At 34.5% G+C, this 27,983-nt stretch overlaps 1 protein-coding gene across 2 annotated transcripts in view; it reads left to right on the plus strand.

Annotated features, from left to right (window-relative positions):
• LOC145292878 (uncharacterized) overlaps positions 1-11,134 on the plus strand; it is a 28,774-nt gene extending 17,640 nt beyond the window's left edge. For both annotated transcript variants that reach the window (XM_080138996.1, XM_080138997.1), the window contains exon 3: positions 8,003-11,134. In XM_080138996.1, coding sequence (XP_079995122.1) covers positions 8,303-10,042 — 1,740 coding nt within the window. In that variant the 5' untranslated portion in view covers positions 8,003-8,302 and the 3' untranslated portion in view covers positions 10,043-11,134. The remainder of the gene's footprint in view (positions 1-8,002) is intronic.
• Positions 11,135-27,983: the final 16,849 nt, after the last annotated feature.

Consider the following 27,983-nt stretch of genomic DNA (forward strand, 5'->3'; position numbering starts at 1 on the left):
TGGCATCAATAAATATTTGTCATTTTATCATTGGTATCAACAACGGAAAATTAAGTTTAAAACAACAACAAAATTAAAAGAATTGTTTTTGGAATCGGAAATTAGGCTTAAAAAAATTTTTTTTTTTAGTACTGATTCTAAAATGTTCCTCTTATTTTTTTTTTTTAGTATTGATTCTAAAATGTTCTTCTTTTTATATTTAAAAAATTTTTTTTAATTATACAAAATTAAAATAAAACTTCTTTTATTTTAATTTTATGTTTTAATTTTTTTGTTATTTTCTGTTATTATTTTTTATTTTATTTTATATAATTTTGATTATAATTAACCGTCCCAACACTAGTGTGAACTCCCTTAACTACCATTGTCCCAGATCTGTTCTGGTATGGAGTGGTAGTACGTATGAGCCCCCTCCCCACTCTATAATTTAAATGAATTCTATCATGCACAGATTATGTTTAAACCATAAACATCTGCAAACCAATCGTACACAAAACTGATATCTGAAGAAGGATATATTTGCTTGAAATAGCTGACTGGTCTTGGCTACAGTAGCCAATTAATACAATTTGGTAAATGGCCCTAATCAACAAGTGTTCGTAGTCATAGCTGGTAATATGCTTAAACCTTAGGCTTCTTTCTCCGAGGCTGCCATATCATCCATATTTATGGCTTATCCTGGATAATCATATTTTTGTGAGGGGGAACCCAGATATATTCATATTTATTATGTCAAAAACATACAAAAAGTCTTTGCATAAAATTTCCCAACAATGGTTGATGCACTATAAAATACAACAACCAAATAACATCTAAGAAATTTGATATTAAAATAAGCATACATGTTATTATTTTTCATCGTAAAATTGTAAATGTTTGAACTGCTTGTCATCCAAAGTTAAAAAGTTTTGAGTTGTTTTCTTTTTTTGTTTTTTGTTTTTTTACATGGAAGTCACCACTTATCAAGGCCCGGAAGCCACTTGGGAATAAGGATTATTGCATATACAGTAATCAATGGGATAGTATCGTAGTAATCATTAGTATTGGAGATTTGATAAAGTGTCTTACTTAAGGGGGCGGTTCATCAGGAATTTGTTTATGTTGGACTTGAAGACAGTTGTAGTCGGGTGGGAAACAGGCAGATGGAAGAGAGTTCCACTGATGTACACTTCTAAGAAAGAAACTTTGTTCATGGAATCTACGTTTTGGTTTTGGCGCAGTTAAAGAGTGGGGAAAATTTTTGACAGTGGTTTCAGCTAGACGGGTGTTTATCGTGAAAGATTGAAAGATTGGTGAGGGGGTTGGGGACCGGGGATTGGAGTTCAAACAAGCACTTGCCATGGAAGTAACGATAAAACAAAGACAGGCTCACAATGTCTCTTCTGTGTGAGAGAGGTTGCAGGGAAGAGAAAAGGGCATCCCCCACTAAGCCACGAAGTCTATTTTGTACTCTGTCAAGGTAGGATAGGCTGTTTTTAGCAGCTCCTGCCCAGATATGGCAGCAGTATTCCATCCTTGGACGCACTTGGCTTTTATATAGATAGAGAATTGCATCATTAGTGAAATATCTTCTGGAGCGGTAGAAGGATCCTACCATTTTTCCAGCGATCTTGGCAACAGACTTAATGTACATGTTCCATTTCAGGTCAGGAGTAAAGGTCAATCCCAGAAGCTTATCAAAACATGGAGCCTTCCCTAGACAAGAATCAGCCATTTCAATTGATGCCAGATGGGGATCAGAGCGTTGATGATGTAAAGATAGAAGCTTGGTTTTAGATGCATTAAAAGTAACCAACCACCTCTTCCCCCAGTGTACCATGTGCTCAAAATCAGAGGAGAGAGAATCCGAGAACTTTGTCATTTACAGCCTTAGATGTGTTGCCATAGATGGTCGTGTCATCAGCATAGATGTCAACGAATGATTTAAGTATGTGTTTTTTGAGATCATTGATGTAGATCAGGAAAAGAGTTACCTGCCATACCTAAGTTGTTCTGAGAGAGGTATGATCACATTTTAGTTGATTTTAAGATGATCTGTGATAACTATTAGCCCTTTTTTTTTTCAATTTTCACCCCAAACAAGGCACAGTGCCACTTTGAAGCAGGGGGCTACTATTAGGGACTTAATTAGCGGGGTATTATGAAGGGAGATGAGTAGAAAGATGTTTGTTAACATTACACTTGAACTTCTGCATATCATTGCAGTTGGGAAAGCAGAATCCCGGAAGGGAGTTCCAAAGACCCGCAGTTCTGGGGAAGAAACTATTGGAGTAAAAGGCTTTCTTGCACCTAGGGATCTCTACTGTAAAGGGATGAGACTTAGTAGCTTGTCAGGTTTATCGGGGGTAGTTATTAGGTACAAGTGTTTGCAGTTCGTCAGAGCATTCACCATTAAAGTATTTGTAGAACAGGCAGAGGGATGCAACATCTCGTCGATGGGACAGAGGCTGAAGCCTAGATGACAGTTCAGGACCTATCAGGTTGGCGACTCTCTTTTGAACCCTGTCCAGGAGCGAGAGACAAGCAGCAGATGCACCAGCCCAGATGTGACAACAGTACTCCATACATGGGTGAATGGTTGCCTTATAGAGGTATAGGATACTGTCAGGCATAAGTAGTTTTCTAGCACGGTAGAGGGAGCCAACCTTCCTTGCAGCGGCCTTAACAATGCTCTCAATGTATCTATTCCAGTTCATATTCCCTGTAAACGTTAGGCCGAGGAGTTTAAAAGAAGTACTTTCAGGCAATGTGTTCTTGGCCATTGCTATTGGTGGTAGAGAAGGTTTCTTGTAGTTATTGAAGGAAACAAGCTTAGTCTTAGCAGCATTGAATGTGACCAACCATTTTTGTCCCCATTCCACTACGGATTGGAGGTCATCCTCTAGAGTTTCTGCCATTTCCTTGGATATGTGTTCATTTGTTTTCCCCTCATATCTGTTATAGAGAGTGGTGTTATTGGCAAATATACCCATCTCCGAAACAATTTTATCAGGGAGGTCATTTATGAATATCAGGAATAAAAGAGGTCCAAGGATAGACCCCTGAGGTACTGCCGCATTTATGTCATATTGTTTGGATGTACGACCATCGAGGACAACTTTGATTTTTCTATTACTTAAGAAGGATTTAATTACGTTATGAATTCTTCCAGTGATTCCATATGATCTAATTTTCCTTAGAAGACCATCGTGCCATACCCTGTCAAAAGCCTTAGATATATCAAGGGCCACCGCTCTACCCTCCCCTGTTTTATCCAATGAACGGTATATACGTTCAGAAACTACAGTTAAGATATCTGCTGTTGAACGGGCTTGCCTGAATCCATATTGTTTATCAGTTAGGAGTTTAGCAGCTGTTAGGTGCTGGACTAGGGCTTGATTAACTAAGGACTCAAATATTTTGGCGAAAAGCAGGAGGAGGCTAATGGGGCAATAATTTAGTGGGTCAGTTCTTTCACCAGAATTCTTGAAGACTGGTACCACAGAGGCGGTTTTCCAGCAGTCGGGAAAACAAGATTCGTTAAGGCATTTATTGTAAAGTTTGGACAGAACTGGAGCAACCTCGGCAGAGCATTTTTTTAATAGCACAGCCGGGATGAGATCTGGTCCACATGCTTTTGAGGTGTCTAGGTTTTTTATAATAGCATGTACCTGAGAAGGAGTGATTTTCAAATCGTCTAATGTGGCGTCTGTTCGCAGAGGAAAATCAGGGAGTGAGTGGTGTACCGAGTTCAGTGTGGAGTTTGAGGCAAACCGACTGGCAAGCAGATTAGCCTTGTCAGTTGCCGTGCAAGCAACCTCATGATTGTTTGATAGTGGGGGAATAGTTGACTGTCCATTATTTACTACGCTGTTGTAGATTTTCCAAAAATCCTGGGTTCCTAATTTCTGTGCTTCGGTGCGTTTTCTGGTGGTTTCAGAGTAATCTGTCTTAGCTGTCTCTATCACTCTCTTACAATTATTTCTAGCTTCTATAAACTTCTGTTTATTTGAACTGGACTTATGTCGGTTGAATCTGCGGAACGCATGCTGCCTTTGACAAATGGCAGCTGCACAAGCAGAAGTAAACCATTGGGGAGAGTGGGGCTTGCTATAGAATTTCCGTGCAGGAACATGTGCTTCAATAGCAGTTTTGAACCATTCAGTGGTCTCATTTCCACACTGTTCCGCTGGAAGAGTAAAGATATTTTGCCATGGGGCATCTCTGATGAGCTCCCTGATGGCTTCCCAATCAGCCTTTTTGTAATACCTCGTTGTTTTGAGTAGTGGGTCTTCAGTTTTAGGGCGAGAATTTAGGCTGATTTCTACCATTATCACAGCGTGATCAGCATTCTCGAGTGGGATGTGGGCATTTGTTGTACAGTCATTGGGAACCGTTGTCAGAAAGAGATCTAGAAGTGAGGCATGTTGATCTTGCTGGTCTGGGAAACGTGTTGGAAATGTAACCAACTGAGATAGGGAATGGGATATAGAGAAGCTATGTGTTGCACTACCAGCTACGTCTGTGTGATTAGAGAATCCTAGCCAGTTACTGTGGTGGACATTGAAGTCACCAAATACATGTATTTGTGCGCTAGTATCGAGGGAGAGTGCTATATCTATGCTGTCTGAGACTTTGTTTATTAGGGTACAGTCTTGGTTTGAGGGAGAGCGGTAGAGAAAATACAAGTAGCTAATATTGTGTTGCATATTTAGTCTGAAGCACATAAAGGCCTGGTCCTCTGATTCTAGTTTTATTTCTCTAGTCAGGGGGAGGGTGTTACGAATATAGACTCCAAGTCCATGCATATGTCTGTCCGAGTCCTTACGGTAGAGTGGGAGATAACCAGGCATGTTAAAGTGGTTAGAGGGAATGGAGGAGTGAAGGTTAGTTTCACTTAATGCTAAGATATCCGGGGTGTTTACAAGGAGAAATGACTCAACATCATCTAAGTTAGTTCTAAGCCTGCGGATATTAGTAAATGCAAGCCTCAAGGGAGGAGGCAGGTTGGTTTTCTTTGAGTTTGGTCCTGGTTTAAACGTAACTTTTGTTTGAGCTGTCATTTCATTTTATTTTATTTAAAAGTTTCAGTTAGGGTGAGTGAGTGAGGGGGTGCTGGACAAGTAGTTGTGCAGAATACCAGACATACAATACAAGTAGACCATCAGCTGTCCTCACCCACAGCCCTTTTTCTTTGAGATGAAAATATCTTTATATGCATGGAGATATACAATGTCATGCACACCAAATTTGAGGTCCTGGGTATGACCTTAAAAGATTCAGTTGTGAGGCCCTATTTGGGAGCTGTGGAGAGTATGGAGTTATTCTAGTTACTATTGCTCCCAAGTCTACTTTTGCTCAAAGCACTAATACTTGTAATGGCATCTGTTTAAAGATACTTGTGTTTGGTTCGCTTATCACTGTAGATCAGTTGAGCCAGGTTCACCTGTTGAGTTGACTGCATCTCGAATTGAAACTGACCATGCCCGACAATCCAATCTGATGCTGCTGTAAGCATGAGTCCAAAGCATTTGCGGTTCCAGCAGCGAAGACTATATATAGGTAAGGGTCTAGAATCAGCTCAGCATCTTGTTTCACTGTCTTGATCTGGGTCTTCAGCTATCCGCATCAATGTTTCTTCCAGCTCTGCGGTGGGGTTGGATCAATGGCTTCATGTTGTTTTTTTCTTTCTCTTTACAAAATTCAATCATGTTCTGCGAAGTATAAAACAAAAATAGCAATTTTCTTTTACAAAACAAACTTAAATGAAACAATATTAAATATTTTAAGATAACCTGAAGCATAAAAACTTTTGCCGAAATGATTGAACCTGAAAAGGGTTGATCTGCCATCAAACAAAAAAAAATGAGTAAATATTTAAAAATATAAAAACCTTGAAGTACAAAAACTGGATTCGTCATTAAATAACCTGAAAAGGTTTGATATGCCATAAAACAACCAAACCACTCCACCTTACACGCACTTGATGTCTTTTTTTTATTTATTTTTTATTTTTTATTGCATTTTCACCTCAAACAGGGCACAGTCTTCCTGAAGGATTAAAAACAAGACCTTCCAAAGGACAAATGAACCCTTTTTGGGGGTCAACAGCCAATTAGCACAATGTGTGTTTGTGTATGTTGGAGTGGAGAGGGCTCCTGTAAGCCATGGTAAAGGCAACCTTTCTAGGAGAGGCAAATCTCTGATTTAAAAAAAAACATAAAATGGGAGACCAGTACCTGCATTAAGCTGGTCTGTAGTTTAACTTGTTGCTGGCTATCTTGCTCTTGCTTGTTGCTGAATCTCAACATTTTGAACCGAGAGAGAGAGACCTAGCTGTCGTACAAAGCTAAGACTCTATAACATCATCTGTGTACAGATACTCCCTCAGGCATTTGTCTATTAAAATGGTCTTGTGGCGATGGAAGTCATTTTTGGGCTCATGGACTTTAAGTGTCTGAGAGAGTGGCACTCGTCTGACAAGATGTTGCAATCATAATATTCAAGCATACATTATTAAATGCAACGGAGATACTTTGCTTCATGATTCTTTTTTTTATTTTTTCGATTTTCTGTATAATCTTTTTAATATCAAAATAAAAAATATTGATGAAGGTTCCATAATTGTTACTGTCAGGAGTGCTTTCGATTCGTCCACAAATCATCTTCAGGTGTTGAGGAAGAAAAAGTGAGAAGGAGCAAAAATGGAAATTAAAAAGTGAAAAGTAAAATATAAATTAAACCGCGTTAGGTGATGGTAAGTTAAAATATATAAAGTTGATGAGAGTTCGCTAAAAAAAAAGAAAAACATAAAGCAAAGTATCTCCATTGAATTTAATAATGTTTGCTTGAATGAAAAAATGCTGCCTAAATATACCAATATATATATATATATATGACGATGCTAGTTGGACATTTCCTCTCTTTGGGGATCTTCCTCTAGTTGAAACAGTATGTAAACTCATTCTGGACTCACAGTGGGACCTATTAGGTTAGAGATTCTTTTTTCAACCCTGTCTAAGAGGAAAAAACTAGTGCCAGATGCACTCATCCAGATGGGGTAATGTTGGGTAGACTTCCTAGTTTATTATGAATTTTTAAAAGTAGTTATACAAATGAGGTATTTGAATAGCTGTTTTCAGCTCTTGTCTGTAGTTTATATTTATATAAATATTTTTAAATTGTGCTAACAATACTCCATGCATGCATAATATTTTCTAGTTTGTTATATATGTATTGATTTTACAAAAAATAGTTTTTGCTTTTATATCTAATTGCAATTTAAAAGCTTGAATGTTATCAGAATCAACCACAGTCTTCCATTTTTTTTTTTTTTTTTTTTTTTTTAATTTTCCCACCTGCTTATCCATTTCTTATACGATCACTTTATTATTAAAACAAAAAATTTTTTAGGTTTGTGTTTCTGAATTTTTTAGATGAAAATTAATTATTTGGATTCTTTGGACTACTGTTCTCATCTTGAGTGTTTTTTTCACAATGTTTCAGACAATATAATCTCTCATCTTCTTTAGGTGTATCTTGTTGAACTCAAAAATCTGTGCAAAATTTCTAATGGAACGCTTTATTTAATCCACAAGGTAGCATGCTCTAATTCTGCCAGCTATGACTGGGCAGAAGTTCTAAGTAATTCACAATTGTATTTTGAATTTTTACCTAGTACCTTACTCACTATGTCATGGGTTTTTGTGGACTTCTATCCAGTCATTGCTCTGACAGAACAAGAGCATACTACCCCTGTTAATTAAATAAAAGGTTTCTTCAAAATTCTGTGCAGATTCTTGAGTTGAAGGTCAAAGGTTTAATCGACCGAAGCGTGAAAGTAACACTTAAGATGAGAATTGTAGTCAGAAGAATTTAAAATGATATGTATTTTCAGGTTTTTTAAAAAGGTTTTTAATGGTCATTTCATTTGATAAAGAATGTGTTCTTTTAAAAATAAAAGTCAACGCATAACATTCATTTTCCTTATGTAATTCTTATTTGTTTTTTTAATTTTCTGCAGATCATGCTGTTTGTGAAATGCCAAAATGATGCTGACCAAATTTCATTTGGATCTTTTCTTAGTGAATATGTGGCCAAAGTTTGTAAACAGTGCCAGTCGATTCTAGTAATTCTAGACACTAACTGAGCCTGACAAAAATCCGCACCAGGAGTCTACAGGAATAACCCCCCCCCCTTTTTTTTTAATCGGTCACATTCCAATGGATTAAGAAACATTTTTTATTATTAAATTTTTTTTTTATTTTACACATTCTAATATCTTTGTTGCTATCTCGTGTTTCCATTTCTTTCGCTTAAAAAAATGATGGGTCACAAAAGTGAACAGAAATACATTGTTAAAAAGAAAAACATTGACAGTATCGTGAACAAGATTGCGCAAAAGAAATTTGCTACATTAGACAAAGATCTCGGCAAGCAATCCAAAGAGACTGACTGGTCTTACCATACGTCCAATTATGAAGGCCGCAACGTCAAGAACGAACTCGGTATGACGGTGAAGGAGGAATTCTTTCCTAACAACAATAACAACAACAACAACAACAATAGCAACAACAATAACAACAACAACAACAACAACTCTGTCCATATCTTTGATTCCGGCTGCATCGACTTAAGTGGCGTAAACAAAGATGATATGCTGACTGAAGCAATTGACTTCTCTCTTAATAAGAATGTCGCAGCAGAGAAGAAAGTGACCAAATTGTCGAAGGCACGAGCGTCGGTAACAAATCTGTCACGGCAGGATGGCATAAAAAGCAAAACAAACAAAAGGAAGAGAAAACGGTTCAACTCGGTTCTGAGGCCGAAAGGAGAGAAAAAGAAGATCGTCAAAGAAAACGGGGATGATGATTTGACCGAGGATGACGATGAGACGGTGACACTCGACATAGCCGGCTCTGAAAGCTTTGGTGGCGCGTACAAATGTGACTATTGTTCTGCATCTTTTATGCACAGTTGTGACCTCGGCAAACACCTAAAGATGCATTCGATATCTGAGGAGCGCGCATATAAATGCGAAGTCTGTGGGAAGCTGTTTGCCCAATCGCGTCACCTTGCGAGGCATTCCCGTGTACACACTGGACAAAAACCATATGAGTGTGATCTCTGCGATAAATCATTCTCCCAGAAAGGTAATTTGAAGCGGCACACATTGATCCATGTGGGAACAAAGCCATTCAAGTGTGAGTACTGTGACAAGGCGTTCTTGGAGAACGGTAATTTACAACGCCATGTCAGAGTGCACACCGGTATTCGACCTTACAAATGCGGCTACTGCGGCCGAGGCTTCCTACAAACTAGCGACTTGACCGAGCATGAAACTGTCCACACAGGCCGTCGCACATATCAGTGTGAAAGTTGCGCTATGACCTTCAACAGCACTGACGAGTTAGATCTCCACCGTACCACTCACAGCGAAGAGCGCCCGTTCCGATGTGATCGATGTGGGAAGACATTCAGCCGAGAAGAGAACCTCACAGCCCACGTTGCCCTCCACTTATCCCCCGAGCCTTATTATTGTTCACAGTGTGGTCGTAAGTTCACCAACAAGGGCAACATGGCCAAACACACAAAGACTCATTGCGACCCGCACACATTTAAATGCGAGATTTGTGACAAGATTTTCCACAATCATAGCATCCTTAAGAAACACATGCGTATTCACAACGACGAACGGTCGTTCAAATGTCGGTATTGCGGCAAACGCTATTCTTGGAGCAGCGACTTGGTACGGCATGAGCGCATGCATAGCGGTGAACGTCCGTTCTCTTGCGAATTGTGCGGGAAGAAGTTCTCCTGGAGCAGCGTACTTGCCCGGCATCTCCGCATACACAACGGGGTCCGTCCTTTCCAATGTGAAATTTGTGGCAAAACCTTTACAGACAGCAGCAACCTCACAAGGCATGTTCGCTGTCACAAAGGAGAACGACCATATATTTGTGACACGTGCGGCAAGGGTTACCCAGACAAGAACGGACTGAAGCATCACTTAAAGGTCCATTTTAAAACCAGCAACCACCGAGGCAGGAAAGCGTCCAAATGATCTGCTACTCCAGAACCCACTTGATCATCGCCTGTGATATTTTCGTTAAGTTGACAGTTTTATTTTCATACATATAAATGAGGTGCAGGAAAAAAGATAAAAAGTTATGGAAGTTCCTACCAAACTGCAGTAAGTCCACTCCTATATATATGTGGAATAGTGGATAAGTATGTAACAAGCATAGAAATAAGAACACAAGCATGTTTATAAAGCAGAACAAATTAAGATTGTAGATAGAAAAACTTGGTTCCTGTTCAGAATTCTCCCTATATTAAAAAAAATAAATAAAAATCTGGATGTTATACGTATCCGTGACAAAATGAAAATATCATATTCCAAAAATCACATAAATTGGTCAAGGTATTTTTATTTTTATGTTAAAAAAAATCATATTTTATGAGCGGCCATTTTTGAAAGCAACCTTTTTTTTTAAAAAAAAAAAAAATGAACAAAGGGAGATAACTCAATACTTCAAACTTGCAAGATTCATTTGGTAATGCTTATGAATTCCCATTAATCAAATAAAAATATGATTTTTCTTTATAAAAATAAAACTGCTTGATGATTTTATGTAACTTTTAGAATATCATACCTTCATTTCGTCATCACACAAACTTCTTTTTTTAATATAGGGTGAATTCTGAAGAACCAGAAGCTTTATTTATTTAAGAAAAGTGAGACCTTATATACAGCAGAGCATAAAAGGTGATCTTGAGAGGAGTGGAGTGTAGTATTGTCCAAAGGAACGGGTAGATAAGGGAAGGGTGAAAGGAGAGGATGTGAGCCGAAAAAAAAGTGGGAGGAAGATAGGTTGGTGTTGGCATGTGAAATGTCTCCAGCTCTTTTTTTTTTCTTCTTCTTAATAAAGCATTTCTATACCAAAGAAATATCAATTCTGCTTTATAGATGTGCTTGTGTATTTGGATTATTCGGACTACTGTTCTCATCATGAGTATTATTTTCACCAATGTTTTGGTCAATGTAACCTTAGCATCAAATCAACCATAGATGGTTAATATGCCATAAAACAAATCAAACCAAAAATCAGCCAAAGGAAAGACAGAATATAGAAGTCGTTTAAATCTAACAATTTTTCTTTTTGTTTTGTTGTTATTCTTGTTGAAAAAGCACTTTATTCCTTTCGTACTGAAACCAGCCAATAATTTAAAGCCTAACCCTAACTTGTGTAAAGAAAGATGGATTGAATACAAGAATTGAAGTGAGCATTTAAACAAAATCATTGTAGGAGTAAAAAAAATTAGGAAAATGATTTTAACCCTTTACCGGCAGAATTTTTTAATGCAATAAATTTTTTAATCATGAATTAATGTTCTTCTTCACTAAATGGAAGTGGATAAACGGAAAAAAATCTCAAAAATGTTGAACCATGCATAGACCTGTACATTGAAGACCAGTTGGGTTGACAAGCCATAAGAGTAAGAAATATTTCCTATACAGGTGTTTTTTTTGAAAGGTGACTTGAAAGTACAATTTGGCGGTAAAGGGTTAATCTGGTAAATTGCAAAGAATGGACATTTAGTTCCAAAATGTAACAAAACGATGATTGTATAATTCGACTCTTGTCTTGCAAAAGAAAATAGTATAGATATTTTTAATGATTCTTTTTTTTTCAATTCTCTTCTAAAAACAACAAAATCTATCGAGGTGATCTCTTTGTACTCTTTTTTGACTTAACACCTAAAAGAACAATCAACTCGTTTGTTTGTGTATACAGTCTCGGATTGCAATTCTTTATGGCTGCAAGTTAAGATTTCAACTTAATTAAAAAATAAAAATAAAGAAAAGTCTTTGTGATGTACATACCCATCACAAAACGAAAATTCAATATTCCAAAAATCACATAAATTGATCAAATAGTTTTTTATTAACTACAAAAATCAAATTTTATGATAGAGTGAGAACAATCTGTCTTGATCTGTCATCTATATATCTATAAAAGTTATAATGTGTGTGTGTGTGTGTGTATACATTTCCCTACTAAATAACTCTGTCAATTTTCGGTCTAGAGACTCGAGATTTGACATAAGGAGTATTGAGATTTGGAAAATCTTTTTAATTGGTTTTCGGCCAGAAATTTGGCTGTCAAGGGATCAAAGTTCAACGATTTGACCTTTGAAAACTCTACTAAACTCCGCCACTAATTTTGGGTCAAAACACTTGAAATTTTAAATGTAGGTTACTTGAACATGGATCAAACTTTTTAATTTGATTTGAGCCAAAAAAAATAAATGTTAAGGGGTCAAAATTTTGGTCCAAGTTAAAAAAAAAAAAAATTGACCTCTGCAGTCTCTACAAAATTACTCAGTCAATTTCTGGTCTAAGCATTTGAAATTTTACATGAAGGGTATTCAGAGATGGGGCAAGCTTTTTAATCGGTTTGGGTAAAAAATTGAAGCTGCCAAGGGTCAAAGTTCAAAAGATTTGACCTTTGAGGTATCTAGCAAATTACTCAGCCAATTTTGGGTCTAAACATTTGAAATTTATACATAACGGGTATTCAGACATGCAGCAAGCATTTTAATTAGTTTTGGGGTAAAAAAATTTGGCTGCCAAAAGGTCAAAGTTGAAAGAGTTGATCTTTGCAAATTCTACCAAATTCCTCATCCAATTTTGGGTCTAAACACTTGAAATTTTAAATGTAGGTAACTTGGACATGGGTAAAACTTATTATTTTGATTTGAGACCAAAATAATAAATGTTAAGGGTTCAAAATTGGGGTCAAAGTTTAAAAAATTGACCTCTGCGGTCTCTACGAAATTACTCAGACAAATGTTTGTCTAAACAATTGAAATCTTACATAAAGTGTATTCACACGTAGGGCAAGTTATGAACAGTAGATAGGGCTCAATCAAAGCCGTGCTAAACTGCTAGCATTTAATAAAGGAAGACAACTCCATTCTAAATATCAAGATTTTAAAATCAGCTTTATAATGGATACACTATACTACCAATCGATAAAAATCGTAAAAAGTGATTTTCTATATAAAAAAATATTTTATTAGTTTATATGATTTTGGGAATATGATATTTTCAGTTTGTGTGTGTGTGTTTTTTATTTTATTTATTTTTATTTTTAATTCGGTTGAATTCTGGATAAGAACTCTTCCATGCAAGGTATTCTTTTTACAACTGAATTGATTACTTACTCCCTTAAACCCAATATTTGCTTTAAAAATCTTTTCCGGTTATAGAATTATCAAAATGGGTAATAAAGGATGTCCTAAAATTAACCATCTACTTTGATACTAATTTGTATTTGAAAATGGATGGTTACTTTTGGGTTGCATTCTCTCGAATTGCCAAATTTGCCTCTGATTTTAAATGAAATTGTTTGCTTAGATGATTTGTCAGATCTTTTATAACTGACTTCTAAGTTGTTGCTTAGGTATTTTTTTAAGCCGACTTTCCATGAGTTTAGTTTTAAATTTGATAAATTAAAGATATTAACAACTTTCAAATAGATTTGTTAAGCGTTTTCACCGTTAACACACACGCAAATTTGTACTATATATATATATATATATATATATATATATATATATATATATATATATATATATACTAGCGAGGGGTTCCCAGCGTTGCCCGGGTGTTTGGAGGTGTGTGTGTGGGGGGGGGGTTTAAAAAGAAAAAGTAAGTATGAGGATCGAACACGAACCGTTGAGGCAAAGTTGTAAATTAAAGTGTGAAAAAAAAAAAGTGCGACGTTAACCATTGCCCCACCGCGAGATGCTAACGGAAACACGTTTGAATTTATTTAATTACTTGGATTTAGCAGGTGCCCGTTTTAATGAGTTAATGAGGTCAAGTTTGACTGCGGGATAGTATTCATTTACTGCTGAATGCTTTTTTTTCCCCTTCCCCCAAGATGTTATAGGAAAACCCACATGTGGCGAGCGACAAATATTGAATATTTATCTTCCTGAAATCAAGCAAATTAAATAGATAGGCAAGCCTTGTTGTTAACTGAGATATTACAATTTATATGTGATATAAAAAGTTTTAAAAAGTTGTGAAACGAGCGACCGCTTCTCTGAAAAAAGCCTTTTGTTGACATGCAGAAAAAGCGAACACACATACATACAAACATACATACATACATACATTTTCGCTTTTATATATATAGATATGTATATGTGTCAAAAAAGACAAAAGGAAAACCAAATTAAACATAGGAGTAAATTATCAAAAACAAGAGCTTTGCCAGTTTCATTCAGCAGTGCAGCAACATTCACCTAAGGCGGGGTGACCCAACTTCCTCCGAAGGAAGAAGTATCATGGGAATATGAAATTCACAAGTGGTGTCCAATTGCATGTATATCCGTGTTAAGGGAGATAATAATGTTAGGGTTTTGCATTTCTTGCAAGAAGGTGTGATGTCCTCTTACATACAGCGCCTGGTATTTCCAAGTGATCACCCATTTGGTACTGACCAAGCTCAATGTTGCTTAACTTCAGTGATCTAATGAGAACTGATCTGCCAATGTGATTGTATATCTGATCAATGATTTTTTTCTTCGTCTGAGACGGATGCAAAAAAAAGACAAAAGGATAACAAATTAAATTTAACTAATGTTAATGATCCAAAATGGAAGGCACCACACTTCATAGCAGGTTTACATCATCAATTCATCTGATCCCCATCTGGCATCAATTGAAATGAATGTCTCTCGTCTAGGAGAAGCCCCATGTTTTGACAAACTTCTGGGTTTGTCCTTTACTCCTGATCTGAAATGGAACACGTACATCAAGTCTGTTGCCAAGGTCGCTGGAAAGATGGTGGGATCCTTCTACCGCTCCAGAAGATATCTCACTACTGATGCAATTCTCTATCTATATAAAAGCCAAGTACGTCCAAGGATGGAATACTGCTGCCATTTCTGGGCAGGAGCTGCTAAAAACAGCCTATTCTGCCTTGACAGAGTACAAAATAGACTTCGTGGCTTAGTGGGGGGTGCCCTTTTCTCTTCCCTGCAACCTCTCTCCCACAGAAGAGACGTTGCAAGCCTATCCTTGTTTTATCGTTATTTCCATGGCAAGTGCTCGTCTGAACTCCAATCTCTGGTCCCCCCCCCTCGCCAATCTTTCACGAAAAACACTCGTCTAACTGAATCCACTATCAAAATATTTCCCCACTCTTTATCTGTGCCTAAATCAAAACGTAGATTTCATGAACAAAGCTTCTTTCTTAGAACTGCACGCCTGTGGAACTCTGTTCAGTCTGCCTGCTTCCCACCTGACTACAACCTGGATGTCTTCAAGTCCAACGTAAACAAATTTCTAATGAACCGCCACCTCAAGTAAACACTTCAATAAATCTCCACACTAACATACTGTACTTGCAATAACCTTTATCCTTGAGTGGCTTCCGGGCCTTGATAAGTGGTGACCACCGTGTAAAAAAAAAAAAAAAAAGGTTGTACAATTCCCAAAATATAAGTGAAAATATTGTGCGAGTTTCTGAATTTTTTAGATAAGGATTGATAATTTGTATTACATTATTCGGACTATTTTTCTCATCTTAAGTGTTATTTTAATGTTTTGGCCAATGTAACATCCAACCTTCTTTACATATAGCTTGTTGAATTCGAAGGGGGGGGTCTTTCTTTTGAACGCAGGAATCTGCACACAGAATAATTTCGAATAGAATCCTTTATTTAATCCACGGGGTAGTACGATCTCGTTATATCAGCCATGATCAGTTAGAAGTTCTAAATAATCCACAATTGTATTCTTAGTATTGCCTGCACTGATGATTGAACCTTCAACCTCCAGGAAAGTGTCACTTACAACTGAATTTTTACTAAAAACTACTCCAGCAAATTGTCTTCATATATCGAGCGATTCTATTGATCATGGGTCAGTTACCCAGTGCTACTTGTCTGTTTACTTCAAAAGAAAACAGTTTATCTAAACATCTGACGGCTACAATAGTAATGTGTATTCAAAGCATTCCTAGCGAACCAATTCCTATTGATAATCTTTCAGCCATGTTATTTTAACTGAAAAAACATCAAAGTTCATATTAAGAATCAAGTAGCGAAAAATGATGAGAGATTCAAATTAAATTTACTTTTCTTTACCTCAAATAAGGCATATTGCAACTGAGATGCTAGGGGCTATTGTGATAGGGTGCAATTTGTGTGGGGAGTTGGGTAGCAAGATGTTTGTTTGTGTTACATATAAATTTCTGAATGTTGGTATAGTCAGGGGGGAATAAAAATTCCAAAGGCATGTAGTCCAAGGAAGGAATCTATCAATAGAAAAGCTTTCAGCTTTCTACGAAGAAAGGGTGGGATTTTGTTGCTAGTTAAGGAAGTAGGGGTAGTACAAAAGCAGTAAGTTCGTCAAAGCATATTCTGTGGAAATAAAACAAACACATGGATGCAACACTGATGTTGATAAGATGTGGTAACGATGCTCCATGCATGTGTAAATGGTGGTGTTATATAAATATAGGATACTGATTCGTGTGAGAAGTTGCTAGAAAAGTGCAAACGTTGGTTGGTTTTGTTAAAAAGAATTGATATGCTGTAAAACACGCACCGAACCAGCATTAATTCCCTTTTTGTCAAATAACGCATCAATGATATTGCGCCTCTTCTTAATATCTACATTTAGTAGTCGACCTTGCAAATCTACTCGAACAATAGTTCTTAAATATTTCATCTCAAAAACGTTGAACTTCCTCTCATGCTTTACTTACTCATTGCATATGCCAGAGAGCTTCGTCACATACTTGAGAACAAAATTCCATCACTTAGCACAATCTTGGGCCAGTGTTTCAACTGGCGGGAGCGACCTGCCAATCTCAACCTTTATCTGTTCGGACAATCTCGGTAGTGGATAACCTCTTGACCTTTTTTGAATGCAATATTCTTGATATGATTTCTTTAAATTTAGTTGAGTCTGGTAGTCGGGAAAACAATCCAAACCATATTAATTTTTTTAATAATGTTGATGATGGATCTGTCAATAAAAAGCTGCTTTCTGATATCCGTATTTCATAATCTTATCTCACAAAGTTTATCAATTCAACTTAATTACTAAAAGTATTTAAGTTTCTGGTAAACTCTCTCGAAAGCCCCAAAATATATTTCAACTATATATTTAAAACTATATTAGTAAAACGTTAATTAACCGGCAATGGTTCTTTTGCATTCTCATTAATTCCTCTGTCGGGATCCATGTCACCTTTTCTTCCTTAGGACTCGTGCCATAATTTTGCTGCCATTTCAACTCTTGTAATTAGCTTTCTTCCTCTCATATCGCTTCTAGTTAGAACCTTTATTGGCTCGTCATTGTGCATATAATTTCTTAAAGTTAGAACAAAAATAATTGAGAAAATACATAGTTTTGGTAATGGAGGTTTATTAAGAGAAAAGGTTAAATAATGAGTATAATTTACTATTAACTAAATATGAGAGAGACAGAATTCTAAGCTAAGGTAACTATTGGAGAGTCATACTGACATCAACACGCATGATCATGTATGAGACTAAAGTTATTTTGCCCTTAAAACATTGTTACCGCATAAATCACGTTGAGACACCAGTTTCCATTAGATCACCAAAATTAAGCAACATTGAGGCTGGTCAGTATTAAAATGAGTCACCATTCGAAAATTTCAGGTGTTGTATGTGCTCTCCACTTATCTTGGCATTATTGACATCTTGGTCATCTTGGACCTCTCCTTGCCACTGGAATCAAGCAGTATCGATTCAAGAGAGGTATGGTTAGAGATTAGGCAACTCTTGCCTCACAATTACATGTGCAGTTACCCTTACAGAGGGTATTCATTGTCTCCTAAAACTGAATGGAGGCATTGAAGGCATTATTCCAGCGACCAATCACATCAAACTTAAAAACCCAGCTCCTTCAAAATTCTACTGCTGTTTATTGCTTTGGATCCACAGATTCTTGCTCATTCTTGTACCCCCCCCCTCACTCTGATCTCACCTGTCAATTGTCTCTTGATGTGAGTTTATTCTCAAATAGTCTCTGCTAACTTTGTTTAAACAAATTGAAGCATTCTCTTTCTTAGCAAGACTGAGACAAAAGGAAGTTATCCATATCAGCATTTCGTAGTTGCATGTTTCTTCAAGCTAACGTCCTGTGCAACTTAGCATCCATTGTGTCTGTTCCATAAAGTAATACTTGTTGCTGTTTTGTGAGTGTCCAAGCCAAACTAGGGTTGTCGAAAACTACATTGGAGGATACATTGGCTATTTTGACAGTCTGTAAATATCCTTTTTCTGAGATTCTTCTGACGATCCTAGTTGATTGAAACTCTAGTGTTTGTTTTGTTAGGTTTATATGCGTGTTTATATTTTGTGTGTGTGAGAGAGAGTTGTTGAAACCCGGATTGCATAGTTGGACCTTTTGGTTGGAGTTGCAATCGTAAAAATATTAGGAATTGGTCAACATTTTTTAATCTCTGAAAAATCAACAATTTGAATATTGGAAAAATAAGAAGTCAGAATTTTTTAATCCTAGGAGTCGGCGTTGGAATTTATATTTCCTAACTTTGCAACCCTGGTTTAAACTAAAAGAAAATGTTAATTTCCTCTAGATTAATTTTTTATGCGTATTTGTTATTAACGTCATTATGTGACTTGTATAAAGAAAATGTTTTATGGATGATTTGATGGGATCAAATGTCTTCCTCTGCATTTTAAGTTTCATTCTCAAATCTTATGTGAAATAATCTTTGCATTTTGCATGATGAAAGGTGAAATTAAAGCAAATATTTTACTCTATATTTTGTTTTAACTTTTTTTTTTGTATTCAAATGTTTTCAAATCCCACAAAAAGTGATCTTGTTCAACAATTAGTTGATCTTTAGTGTTGATTACACGTTTTTCATAAATATTATGGGCAGATTATACATTTCACAAACCTTACGGGCACATTACACATTCTTGAATTTGAAACTGGATTCAAAATTATTAAAAAAAGTTTCTTACAAGTTTTGTATGGTTTTGAAAAAATGAATGTAATTTTTCGGACCCATATCTCCAATTATATTTGTTAATTTCTTTAAACTATTGAACAAATAAGATTCATTGTATGGTTGTCTTGCGCTGTTGCTGCTAACTGGAGATAATCCGGACCAAAGAAATGTCTAGAAAAAGATTGAATTTTGTTGAATTTGTTGATTTTGGGAACAAAAATGTCATTTGTTTTTCTTTGTAGATATATACAAATTGTTGCTTTTGCTATTTTATATTTTTGTTTAGAAAAATTATTTTACATGCATTTTTTTTTTTTAAGGAATTTGATCACATGATTAATTTTGCCATTCAAATTTAATACATTTTGTTATCGTTGTTATTATTAAATGCCAATTGGATGTTACTTGTTTGTTTTTACTGACAAGAAACATACTTTTTTATTTTTTATCCAAAATCAGCAGTGACCTGGTCCCTGTTAATTTTGCTGTAAGAGTTTAGTTCTGTGCAGTTCTAGGAGATCCACCCTCCCAAGCTTTGCCTTCTCTCTTTGAGAAGAGGTTAGTTTATTGCTAATCACCTTAAGCACCTTCACCAGGGAATACCGACGGGACTATCTAGGCACTTTTTGCAGGTCAAAGTGCCCCTCCTCTGGGGCGCTGACTTCTCAATCCCCATTTCCGACCCTGGCATCACAGTTCGTGCAGTGGGAGAGAACTAAATACCGTTATTATATAAGTTTTTTTTTTTTTTTTTTTTTTTTATTATAATAGAATGCTTTTTTTTTTCTTTTTTTTTTCTTTTTTTTTTTTTTCTTTTTTTTTCATATTATAAATTTACAAGCATTTTTGGTATATTGGTTTAAATGTTCACTAATGGGCCAAGAGACTGGGCTTTGATCCTCATTCAAGTTGCACAAGACTAAAAAACATGGTACTTGATGCCTCCTTGTTAAACACTTAGTATTATTAAGAAAGGATAAGTGGAGTAATCCAAAGAAAGAAGTGATGTCCTCTCCTACATCTCAATGCAGTAGCCAAAGGAGAGCATTTGGATCGCCTCAACTACAGGGGGTTCATATTAGAAAAATTACTCAAATTCTTTTTTTTTTCCCCCCACCATTGATGTAAAATTTTGTAATTTTTTAAGATCAGGTATGGTGGTTACTATAATCAAGATTGTCTGCTTTTTTTTGACTTCTGGTTTCTGCTTGCAAACAGGACGATGGTAACAAGCAAGATATAGTTCCTTCTGATTAATGATTATCTTCCTCTCAGATAACATGAAAGCCTCCTCTCCTTTCCCTATGTAAAGAATGGCTTTCTTGTCTGTTTGACCATATCCAGCCAAATGGACATCAGGAACCGAAGTCAAGAGACAATCTTGACTCTACCTCAGATTAGATTTGGTCAGTAATTTATTGAAACTATTTACATCTCTTAAGATGATCTTTTTTGATCCATTAATATTAAATAATTTGTTATTTTGAAGGAGTTTTCATCATATTTGGCATAATGGTTAGCGTGTTTGCTAATGTGCCAGGCAACCAGAGTTCAATCCTTGATCACATCATACCAAAGACTTAAAAATTGGTACTTGATATTCCCGTGCTAACCACACTGCATTATATGGTGAGGATCAGGAGTTGATAGAGTAATTCTGTGAAAGGAGTGGCGCCCTTCACTCTCTATACCTTAGTGTACTAGCTAATGAAAAGGAGCCTTTAGGTCGCCTTTGACTATAGTCAACCACTTTTTACTTTTTTGAAGAGGCATTTTCATTTGGGGAGAGGGGGAATTGTCTTTTTTTAGACCTGATGCCAAATTTAACCTTTTTATTTATTTATTTTTTTTTTTTTGTGATTTGTAAATATTACTTTTCGTGATTTAAAACCTGTTCCTCACTTGAGAGAGAAGTCAGTTTTAAACTGATTTATCTGCTAAGCTCTGACTCTTTCACATTCCAGTTTTCTCTCTCTCTCTCTCTCTCTCTCTCTCTCTCTCTCTCTCTTTCTCTCTCTCTCTCTCTTATGCCCTTAACAAGAAAAACAGTCCAATATATTCAAATGGAATAAACACTTTCATCCACAGGAAATACAAATTATTTCTAAATTTGAATTAGAAACCATAGATTGCAATAATTTTTTTTTTTAGTCTTAAATGTTTTGGTGATAGATGCCTTCATCAGAAAATAAGAGTTGTTTCAAATTTTTTAAATCCCTTTTTTTGGTTGTTGTTCTAAAGCCACAAGATGTTTTTTTGTTTTGTTTTGTTTTTGATTTTTTTTTGTTTTGTTTTTGATTTTTTTTTTTTTTGTATCAGAAGGACGGTTCTCAGTCAAGAACGGGTTGCATGTAGCTACACTAGTTAATAAATTGACTCGATGATCTTTTTTTTTTTTTTTTTTTCGTCAGTTCTTTGAATGGCTGTTGTGGTTGACTGGCAAATAAGTTTTGCAGGGAAAAGTTTTAACTGTTTTGCATCCAGATTTCAATTTTTTTTAACATTTTTTTTTGTGTGTGGAAGGGGTCTTGACTGGTCACTCACTTTGGCTGTGATTGTTTTCTTTGCATTTGGTTGTCCCTCTTTTCAAACAACAAAAATGATTCTTCCAAAGACATGGCAAAGTAACCTTTTAAAGAATTTTTTTGTTTCGTTCCAAAATTGTGATTGACAATTTTTGTCATTGGTTGATACCAACGAGAACCTTGTTGTTAAGTTTATTTTCTGTGAATGTTTGTCATCCTTTTGTTTTATTTGGTCTAAGAATATGATAGATGCTTTCAGTCTCTTTTTTTTTTTTTTTTTTACTTTAGGGTGGCAGGGAGATGATTTAGCTAGAATTCTTTTTAAGCAATTTTAACCAAAATTTTTTTTTTTTGTAAAACCCTGAAACAACAAAAGAATATTGTTCTCGAATACATTGAAGAATATGTAGAAATACTTTCCCCTTTTCTCGGCACCACCACATAAATTCAACCAATGGAAACATGTCCTGTCTGGTTCCTAAGAGTTTCCGAATTTTCTTTTTTAACTAGGCAATAAAAGAAGTTTCTATTTCAAGAGAAGTTTGTTTTTTAAATCTGTGTTTTTATAGATAAAATATTCTTTAAAGTAAATTGTTGAAATAAAATCTAAAAATAAGATGTTTTCCTTACTTTGTCACTCTAAACTAAAATAAGGTCCTATTTTCAATTTGGTGAAATTAAAAAAAAATGGAGAGATAATATTTTACTTCTATAAAAAATTGTTAAAAAAAAAAAATTTGTTTTTTAATGTTTATCTTGAGCAAGAAACCCCAACTTTGTTGGCTGTCCTTATTTTGTCAAACATGCTATTAGCAACCATTTTTATTTTCTTTCTAAACATGTTTTAATAGCCAAAAACTGCTGATACTTGAAACAATAAAATTGACTTTCTTTTTAAAACACTAATAAATGGCAAAAAGAGTGCTATGATTTTAAAATTTGATTAAATTTTTTTTTTCTTTTTCATTTTACCAATGAGTTAACAGCTGTCTAGGCCAAAGGCCACTCAAGGATGTTTAAAAATGAAAAACATTTTAGTATCCATGATTGAATGCTTTAATTTCATTGATACTTTTTCTGCCTGCTTGTTATATTTTTGTATTTTATTATTTTAAAAGAAAAAATTTTTCTTAATCATAGAAAAGGCCATAGAAAAGATTCTAAAAATGCTTTTGTATGAAAATGATTTTCTGTTATCATTTTTCACTTTTTGCATATCATCATCATCATCATCATCATCTCTGCCATAATGTTTTAGTAACCGCAACAACAGGTGTGGGAGAAATAGTCACATCATATCCGAAATAGAATTTATCAGAATGTAATCTTAGATTCCATACTCTTTTTAAAAAGTTTTGTTTTGTATTTAGTTTGTGTGGAACCCAAATTTTATATCTCCCTTTCGACAATTGTCTGTTTGTGTGTCCAACTAAAAGTTTGAAACTACAAAGGCACATCCACAAAGCTGTTATATTCTTTTTCAGCATTGCTTTGGATGGAATATAGACACTTTGGTGGGGAGGAGGTAGGAATCCCTTCTTAAGAAATTTTTTTTTTTTTTCTGACTAAATATTAGTCAAATCAAGAGATTGGGGATGGGACATTGAGCAATTTATTTTTTTCTTTCTTCCCAAATCTGTGTGAAAATCAAACTAAAAGACGCTGTCTTAACCTTCAGGATCAAACTGTAATGTTTTGGTTAGCAGGTTGAGAAGAAAATTTTCCTTGACTGGGGAAGGGAGAGTTTAAAAAAAAAAAAATGTTACACACACGGTTTTACTTTTCTATTTTGTTGTCCATATCTCTGGAGAATGCCAGATATCCATGCTAATCAGCATGTTAAGCAAAAAACACTCTGCCTGTTTAGAGAAGTTGTTTACATGCACAGATTAGATTGATATTAAAAAAAAAATAAGAGCTCTCTGTTTCCAACAAAATGTTGAATAGATACCCAAGTTGAAAATTTGATCTTTTAGTTTTTTATTTCAAGGAAAAAAACAAAAACAAAAAAATAATCCATTCTTGGATTTTTATTATGTTTAATCTGAGATTTTAATGCTAAAAATTTTATTTCAAAATGAAGCTCGACTGACAACAGACCAAAATACAATGGACCAAAGCCGCATAAGTATATAAAGATGCATCTACAATCTACCAATAAGGATCAAAGTATTTTTAAACGAATAGATTTGACCACATATGCTTCTCTAACCTCTTCCTATTCCTCTTTCCAAATATATTATCATTTTCTAATCTAAATTAAAAATCATTTAGATAGTGCACAATAGTATTTACTCCTCCCCCACCTATCCTCTTGTATACATACTCTTTATCAGGGTGTGTTGGTGGATTTAGAAACCATCCTACTTCTAAGAGTCAAATTTTTTAACCTGAAAAATCAACAGACTATCTGAATTGTAAAAAAACTTCAAATAAGCATTAATCCTACTAATGTCTTCATCTTGAATGTTATTTTCACAAAGTTTAAATTGATGTAACCTCTAATTTTTTTTCAGATATATTTTGTTGAACGCTGGAATTTTTCTGTCAAACTCTGGATATATATCGTTTACACTGAGGATTGATCCTTCGACCTCCAGAGGACAGATTGAAAAAAAAAAAAAAGTTTTAAGATAGAAATGTTGCAGTCATTTTTGTTTAACTTTTAGTTTTTCATGGCCCAAACAATGCTAGGTAAGCCTGCTAGTAATAAATCAACTTGAATATGATTGTTTTTATGTGTTAATTCAATCCTACAAACAACATTCAAAATACAATTGTAAATTACTTAAGGCTTCTACCCAATCATGGCTAATGTAACAAGAGCATATTATCCTCATGGATTAAATAAAGGGTTCCATTCAAAATTCTTTGTAGATTCCCGAGTTTGACAGACATATTCCCGATTTTGGCAAAATACACCTGAAGAAGGTAGGTTATATTTTGAAAATAACACTCAAGATGAGAACAGTAGTTCAAATACTAATTATCAATCCTCATCTAAAAAGATTCACAAACTTTAAATAAGGAGTCAGTCAGACCTTATACCTCCTAACTCTGCGACTCCGCTCTCGGTATTCCTACATATTCAAGCTGTCATTCTTAATACCTCATTTGTCAATTGTTCAAACACCTCATATACACTGATATAAAAAAAAAATTAAAAAAAAAAAAAAAAAAAAAACACACACAAAATTTGGTTCTAATTTTAAAATCATGTGAAAATCTTATCATATATGTTGACCTGTTTTGAATACAAATGCTATGAAGAGGATGCTGTAGTTTGCTTGAAGCATTGTAATATAAATAATTTGTAGAAGCCTATGACAATGTACAAATATGCTCGTTTCCAGTACACAAAAAATATATGTGCTAGTGATGGGATGATGTTTTCCATAGCAATTACTTCAAACAAGGCAGGAAGCCACTTGATGTAAAGGACTTTTAAAAAAACAAAAAAACATTAAGTTTAAAAACTAGTCAACAATAAATTTCGAACAATCAATAAAAATATTGAAAGATTATCTTATTTTGTCCTTTAGTCTCCACATTATATGATTGATGTTTTGGACAAAGGGGGAAGAATTGCTGGGGTTTTTTTTTTTGTTTTTTTTTTTTTTAATTTTATTGGAATCTGTGGATAGATTCCAATAAAATTAAAAAAAAACAAAAAAAAAAAAAAACAGCAATTCTTCCCCCTTTGTCTGAAACATCAATCATATAATGTGGAGACTAAAGGACAAAATAAGATAATCTTTCAATATTTTTATTGATTCTGTTCGAAATTCCTAATTACATTACTATTACCGATTCTGATTCTTTTTAAATCTCTAAATATTTAGCTATAGTGTTTTTTTTGTTTTCTTTTTTTTTTTTTTTTTTTCAAATTTTGGATCACCTCCAAGACCCATGTAATATATTCATATATTTTTACATCTGTAAAAAATATACTTAGGAAGAGGTGGTGATCTATAAAATTTAGTTTTACTGTTATTTTAAAATCAATAAATATTTATCATTAATACCAACATTGAAAGATTTTGTTTTAAACAAAAAAAGAATTAAAAGAATAGTTTTTGGTATTGAAAAATAAAGTTCTTTTCATTAATGAACTCAATATCCCAAAAAGTTCTGAGTCACGGTTTTGATAAATCGTCCCAACACTAATATGCATGAAGTGGAGCATAGGTTGGGATTTAAAAACAAAAAATAGAAACACTTGCGAAAGGGGTTACATCCCCAAAATATGATATTCTGGCATCACATACATGATTCTACTGAACGAGAAAAAAAAAAAATCAGGAAGCAAACGAGATGGTATAAAAATATATTAAAAAAAAAACACAAAATATCTTGTCATTCATTAAACATTTTTTCCTTAAAACTTAGTACATTTTCACATTGTTATAACGTTTCTATAAATTGTTCATCTCTTTATATAATGTTTTTGTTTTGTCCATGTGAATGTTTTATGGTGCAAAGAACCAACTCCAGTTGTTTTGTTTATTTTTCAAGTTAATGTGAAAACTAATATATCGCAGCAAATTTTAAGATTTTTTTTTTTCCAGTAAATAAAACATTTTGAAAGCTTACTAAAACTTAAAATATTCACAATAAAAACACATCATGTCCAAACAGATGCTAAAAGTGTTTGTTTTCAATGAACAGTGGGAAAAGTTGTCCAAAAAAATTTACAAATGAACGATTTTGGCTTTTTCAATGTCATTTGACCAAACTGACTTTTGATATTTCTGCTTCTAAGTTTTATTTGTTTGTTTGGAAGGGGAGGTAACTTCTTATCTCTACTGTTATATAAAAGTCACTTTGTGTGTGTGTGCGTGCGTGCGTGCGTGTGTGTGTGTGTGTGTGTGTGTGTGTGTGTGTGCTCCTTCCTCATATGCTCCAAAACGGCTGAGCATATCTTTTGCAAATTTCACACAAGGTTAATTTATGTCTGGCAGTGTTTTTTTGTTTTTTTTTAGATATTTTGTACAGAAATTCATCTGATAAGTATTGAAAATAAAAAAAAATCCAATCCTAAAAATAGTCTTTCTTCTCTTATAGATAAAAAGAATAATTTTTACAGGGGATTATTTTGCATTACACCGTCAAAGGAGATAATAAAATTTCAGCAAATCATTTCTTCTTGAAAAAAAAAAAAAAAAAGATTTGTTCTCATCTGGAGATATAGCTTAATGGTAGAGGATTCGACTACAGATCAAATGATCCCTTGTTGAAGCCTGAGTGTACCTCACCATTTTATTTCAATTGTTTCTTATTAATGAGTTCAATTTACAAGAAAAGGAGAGGTACCATTTAAAATTGCCACTTTGCATATTTTAAGACAAAACATTAATCAGAAGTGACTTTTCCAGGGCATTCATTGTCAAGCCCAAATATCAGCTGACGTGATATTGTAAACAAACAGACGGAATTTGATGACATTATTTTATTTTTTTTTTTTTGCAAATTAGTCCACCGGGCAAATTATTCCTCGTAATATATAATAATTAATAGAGGATGGATTCTATAATAATGCATACCAATCTGCATAAATTAAAATATCATATTTAAGTGTATTGTACGACCGGACAACGCCGGGCTGCCAGCTAGTATAATTATAATTGCTTTTGTGGGCATTTTTTGTAATTTACAAAACTCCAAATATTTTAAAATGAATCCTCGGTTCTTAACCAGAACTCTCATGTTTAAAAAAAAAAAAAAAAAGCCTGTATGATGTATTTACAAACATAAAATATCATATTCCAAAAATCACGTAATTTGATCAGGTAGTTTTGTCTTTATATAGAAAATCATTTTGAAACGATTAATGGGAATTTGTAGGCATTACAGAATGAAGTTTGAATTATTATTGAGTTGTCTCCCTTGTTTCTTTAGATTGTTTTCAAGATGGAGAAATATTACTCATACTCTTACTCATTTTTTTTTTTTATTTAGAAATAAAACTACGCAATCGATTTTCGTGATTTTGGGAATATGATATTTTCGCTCTGTTGCATATATATACAGGTTTTTCTTTATTTATCAAATGACGTCAGAATTTTTTAAATCGAGGTTAATAATTTTGATCTGGACTATTACTTTAATCTTGGTTGTTATTTTCACGTTTCAGCTGATATAGTTTCCAAGATGAAGTTGGAGGTTAAGTCAAACTTGTGAGCCTATACTACTACACAGCTAAAACAGGATTAAGTTTAAGGCCCTCAAAAAATTATAATAGAATTGGACACATAGTGCATTGGATAAAGGTGCTAATTAACAATCAGTTATAAATGACAGTCTTCTGGAGGTTAAAGGTTCAATCTTTGTGGGCAATAACTGAAAATATAATTAAGAATTAACGCTTTTATCTGGTCATGGCTGATAGAATAAAAACAATATACCCTCGTGGATTAAATAAAAGGTTCAATTCTAAATTCTG

Source organism: Euprymna scolopes, chromosome 14 (assembly GCF_053919585.1).
Source record: "Euprymna scolopes isolate OS-2025 chromosome 14, ASM5391958v1, whole genome shotgun sequence".
NCBI lineage: Eukaryota > Metazoa > Mollusca > Cephalopoda > Sepiida > Sepiolidae > Euprymna > Euprymna scolopes.